We start from the raw sequence: 5395 nt of genomic DNA, 5'->3' as shown, positions 1-5395 counted from the left end.
GCGGCGCGCCGTGCGTCATGACGTCATGCGGCGCCAGCCCCGCCCCGCGGCGCGGGAATGAAGGGAACGGGAGGCGGGAACCGGGAGGAAAAGGTTTAATGTTGGAGAGGTGGCGGGTTCGAGACCCGCCTGGGACCGGTCACCTGGTGCGTGGCTCCGGCAGCTCCTTGCGGAGATAACGCGGGGTAGGAGCCGGCGGCCGCGCTAGGCCAGGCCCGGGCTGGCCCCCTTCAGGGAGAGGAAGGTCTGCAGGCTGCGGGCCAGGCGCGGGGGTCTGTGGCGCGGGTCCAGGTAGGGGCCCGCCATGGCCGCCCCCAGGTAGGGCAGGAGCTGGCAGTGCTCCACGAACCGCGCCAGCGCCCTCCGGTACCGGTGCTGCAGCGGCTGCGGGCTCCGCGGGTTGTGCGCTGCAAGAGGGGAGCGGGGGGGTGAGATCCCGGGGGTGCGGGGGGGGTGAGATCCCGGGGGTGCGGGGTGAGATCCCGGGGATGCGGGGTTGGATCCCGGGGATGCGGGGGGGTTGGATCCTGGGGATGCGGGGGTGAGATCCCGGGGATGCGAGGGAGTTGGATCCCGGGGATGCGGGGGGGTTGGATCCCGGGGGAGCGGGGGGTTGGATCCCGGGGATGCGAGGGGGTTGGATCCCGGGGATGCGGGGGGGTTGGATCCCGGGGATGCGGGGGGGTTGGATCCCGGGGGAGCGGGGGGTTGGATCCCGGGGATGCGAGGGGGTTGGATCCCGGGGATGCGGGGGGTGAGATCCCGGGGGAGCTGGGGGGGTTGGATCCCGGGGGAGCTGGGGGGGTTAGATCCCGGGGGAGCTGGGGGGGTTAGATCCCGGGGGAGCTGGGGGGGTTGGATCCCGGGGATGCGGGGTGAGATCCTGGGGATGCGGGGTTAGATCCCGGGGGAACTGGGGGATTAGATCCCAGGGATGCGGGGTGAGATCTCGGGGGAGCTGGGGGGTTAGATCCCAGGGATATGGGGTTAGATCCCGGGGGAGCTGGGGTTAGGTCCCGGGGATCCTTGACTCTGAGGGTCCCAGAGCCCTGGGACAGGCTGCCCAGGGAGGCTGTGGAGTCTCCATCCCTGGAGACATTCCAGCCCCACCTGGACGTGTTCCTGTGGGATCTGCTCTAGGGGATCCTGCTCTGGCAGGGGTTGGACTGGGTGATCTCCAGAGCTCCCTGCCAACCCCACCGCTCTGGGATTCTATGAAACTGTTTGTCCCTGCATAAGAAGGGCTCTGTGCACTTACAGAACCTTTCCAGTTCATCATCCAGTTTTCAAAATGATTTAATGAGGCAAAATATGAGCTAAGCACCCCTAGTGTGGGCACTGTGGTGTTAACAAAGCTGGGCTAACAATAGAATGAAAGCAGCCTTTGTGTTGAAACAAACTACAGTACAAAAGCAGTTTTGCTGGCTTAAGAGCTGTACATTTATACAGGGGCTTTTTCAGGGGTCTCCCTTAACTCAGCTGTGCTAGCAAAAATCTGCTGGTTCAAGAAAGTTCTGGAGGGCTCTGGAAACTGCATGAGGGAACACTGGATGTGAAGGACTTGAGGTAAATAATAAAGACTGCCATTGTCTAAAGAGTAAGTAAAAATGTCAAATGAGAAAAGGCAAGCTCATGTTCACCCACTTATAAAAAGCCAAACTGGTGGGTTGAGGAACTGGCAGTTGTGCTCCAGACATCTCCAGCAGCACTGGAAACCAGATTAAAGCTACAGCAGAGCTGCAGACCAGGCTGTTGGAGTCCTGGAAGGTGGCACTGGTTGGGCTGACAGCAAACTATGAAAGATATTAGCCACAACTATCTTGGGCTGCAAACAAAAAATCAAGGAAAAAACAATTCTAAAAAATAGCAGATCTTACACAGGAGACAAAGCTTGAACAACCTTCAGTGGAGGGGTAAGTCCTAACCTCTGCTGGCTCCATGGGGTGCTTTATATTATCATTATTTTGTGAGTACAAACCACCTAATTTTAATTTTGGACTGTTCATCTTTGTTCTGGAAAAGTAAGGTGGTCAATGAAATTAAAAAAATAAGTAAAAAATAATCAACATACCAATACTGGAAATCACATGAACACTGTGACCTTCCCAGATAATTGCACAAATAAGCAGACTGATAAATAACTTTTTTTTTTTTTTTTTTTTTGTCTCTGGTAAAAAATGTAAAAATCTAATTAAACCTGCATGGAAATCTGTTCTTTTGTACTGTGTTATTTAGTGTATGGGTACTCTGTGCAAAAGAAGGGCTTTTCTGGAAAAGGGACAGGTGCTGGTGATAAAATGTCATGAAAGTCTCATGACTGGTGAGAGATCACTTGCCCTGTTCCATTCACCTTATTTTCCTCCCTGGTCCTTACACATTTCCAAGAAACTTGGCAGTGTGTACTTAAATCAATAGATAACAGTGTTTTCCCAAGTTGGGCATAAGAAAACTTTACAAGTGGGTGATCAATGTTGTGTCAGGTGATTTACTCTATTTGTATAACTCATTATTTTTAGAGCATATTGTTTTATATGTTACCTTTTAAGTGCCAGGCCACAAAGAGCAGAGCAGTTTTTCTTACACTTAGGAATGGATACTTGGGCTTCAAGCAGCCAACTTCTGTCAGAGCTTTTATCAGAGCAGTTGCTACTCCCTAAAGAAAGAAAACAGGTTTAGATGACCAGTACAGAAATCTAGAATAAAAATAAAAATATTCAAAGCCTTATCCTGTTATCAGGCAAATCTTAGGATGGTGTCTCAGTTGGTGAATTCTAGGAGATAAGGAATAGTAGGAAACAGGGAGGGAAGTGACCATGAATCATTTATTATTTCATAGTCATGTCTCAGAAGTGTAACCAACTGTCCTCGAATGATTTCAGATAGGCCTGTGTCTATCTTAGTGTTAAAAATCAAAGAAAAATGCAATCTTTAAATGTATGACAAAAGAGCCAGAAAATCCATCATATAATTTTGTAGTTTATTATTACCCCTCTGATAGTCTTACTTGTATTTCTTCTGTTAAAGCTACAAATATCAGGAAAAGTGGGGGTGGCTTTTGAAGGGCTTGTAGTGAGAGGACAAGGGGGATGGATGAAAACTGGAGGAGGGAGATTGAGGTGAGACATGAGGAGGAAATTCTGGAGTGTGAGGGTGGGGAGAGCCTGGCCCAGGTTGCCCAGGGAAGCTGTGGCTGCCCCATCCCTGGCAGTGTTGAAGGGCAGGTTGGATGGGGCTTGGAGCAACCTGGGCTGCTGGGAGGTGTCCCTGCCCATGCAGGGGGTTGGAACCTGATGATCTTGAAGGTCCCTTCCAACCCAAACCAGTCTGGGATTCTATGATCTATTATTTTAAAGCCTTTTAAAAACTCCTCTCAATTTTAAGTACACAGTTTTCAGTTGTCTTCCATTAGTAAGCCTAACACTTATATTACAAATTAAACTGACTGTGATCTACTCTGCATTGCAAAGTCATGTTTTAAAATAGAAAAGCAGAAACTGGCCTGTTCCAGGTACCCAAGCATGGGAAGTGCAGTGAGCAGCTTTGGCTCCTTTGGTGGAGGGAGTTTATGTGGAAGCTTCAGGTTCCAGTACTTCTCTGGTAACCTGACCAGAGAAAAAGTAAGCACTTTGAAAGTGTTTAAACCATGGCAGGATTAAAGATTAAAATGCAGTTAGTATATTCACCTCATGAACTTCAGGAGTTTTTCTTCACTTTCAAAAATATATATCTTCTCTTGATATTTTGCTGCATACTTAGTGTTGCCAGTCACCAAGGCTTCATATCTGAAGAGACAGAGCAGGAAAGACTATTAATTCACAAGAAATGTAAAAAAAACCATCATTTGTGCAAACTCCTGAGCTACTGGGAGCTTTCTGGTAATGCAGCAAGTGTAAGGACTGCAGAAAAGTAGGAATTGGATCATCCAGGTTTTCACCACATGACTGACAGTTACAAGGCTCAAAATCTGACAGTGTCTCAGTCTCAAAATCTGCTTGTTAAGGGGCTTTTCTAGTGCTGCTTTAGAGCTCCTCTAGTTCAAACTGTAGTTGTACAGCAGAGGAAGAAGGGACAGGATAAAACTGACTGTCCTGTTCTATCTTGATGAGAGTTTCCTGCACACTGAGGAAATCAGTGGGACTTTCTGGTTGGAGCCTTAAGGATCTCTTGTAAAAATCATAATAGGCAGTTTTGCCTCTGCTAAAGATTTTGTGGGATTTGTTTCAACTTTTGAAGACTTATGCCAGGGAAAAGTCAAACTGTATCTGAGCAGTCCTCATCACAAAAGACAGTAAGCCAGCACAGACCCTTGTAGAACCTGTAGCTGGATGAGTTTCAGAAGGGATTTTACATTGCTTTCCAAAGGCACAGCATAGGGAGTTGGAATTGCTTTTCCTCTGCAAACCCTGAACAGTCTTCACAGAATCAGAGAATTGTCATGGTTGGAAAAGAATTCTCAGATCACTACGACCAACTGTCAACCCCAACAACAACAAAAAAAAGCCCACTAGAGCATGTCCTGAAGTGCCTCATCTACTCAGTTTTTAAACACCTCTAGGGATGGTGACTCCACCACCTCCCTGGGCAGCTGTTCCAGTGTCTGACCACTCTTTCAGGATAGAAATTCTTCCCAATATCCAATCTAACCCTCCCCTGGTGCAACTTGAGGCCATTTCCTCTGGTCCTGTCATTGTTCAGTTGGGAGAAGAGCCCAATACCCACTTCCCTGCAACCTCCTCTCAGGCAGCTGCAGAGGGCAATGAGGTCTCCCCTCAGCCTCCTCTTCTCCAGACTAAACACCCCCAGCTCCCTCAGCCTCTCCTCACAGGACTTGTTCTTTAGAGCCTTCACCACCTTGGTAGCCATTCTGTTAAGAAGCACTTTGAAAGTATTTCCTCATTGCTGTGTTCATATAGGACACACAGTCTGTAATTCAGATTATGAAAATGGCAGAGATGTACCTCAGTTTTCCATCTAGGTAAGTGACTGGACAGTATCCTTTCATTTCAACACTTTCAGGGAGTAAGGCCTTCACTTCCTCTTCAGTCAGTTTCTTTGGTAGCATGTCTGTGGGTGGGAGAGGGTGAGGTGCCAGTGGTGGTACATAAACCTCTGGTCTGCTCAGGAATTTCTGCAAAAAAGGAAATCAAATGTTTTTGTAATTAAAGAAGACTGTTAGTCAAAGCCCAGGGGACTGGCACATGCCATTTAGATACTTTCTACAACACCTCTGTGTGCTGGCACTGCTGCTTCTCTCAAGTTCTTTTCCACCCCACTCTCAGTTGAAGTCACCCCTGTCTGCCCACCATCCATCCTATCCATTGCTATCCTCAGCCACTCTCTGCCCTCAGTCTCCTGAAAACAGGTGGAGAAAGGAGGAAATGGTTGTTCTAAAAGG

At 48.5% G+C, this 5395-nt stretch overlaps 1 protein-coding gene across 1 annotated transcript in view; it reads right to left on the bottom strand.

Annotated features, from left to right (window-relative positions):
- Window positions 1-204: 204 nt before the first annotated feature.
- The window catches only part of AK9 (adenylate kinase 9), a 63052-nt gene continuing 57861 nt past the window's right edge, over window positions 205-5395 (bottom strand). Inside the window, exons 34-38 of the mRNA XM_051613585.1 lie at window positions 4959-5128; window positions 3684-3782; window positions 3500-3602; window positions 2539-2653; window positions 205-407 (exon numbers count right to left, since the gene is read on the bottom strand). Coding sequence (XP_051469545.1) covers window positions 205-407; window positions 2539-2653; window positions 3500-3602; window positions 3684-3782; window positions 4959-5128 — 690 coding nt within the window. The remainder of the gene's footprint in view (window positions 408-2538; window positions 2654-3499; window positions 3603-3683; window positions 3783-4958; window positions 5129-5395) is intronic.

Source organism: Apus apus, chromosome 3 (genome assembly GCF_020740795.1).
Source record: "Apus apus isolate bApuApu2 chromosome 3, bApuApu2.pri.cur, whole genome shotgun sequence".
In the NCBI taxonomy this organism is placed as follows: domain Eukaryota; kingdom Metazoa; phylum Chordata; class Aves; order Apodiformes; family Apodidae; genus Apus; species Apus apus.
The sequence above is the reverse complement of the archived record's forward strand: the minus strand, read 5'-3'. Positions and strand labels throughout refer to the sequence as shown.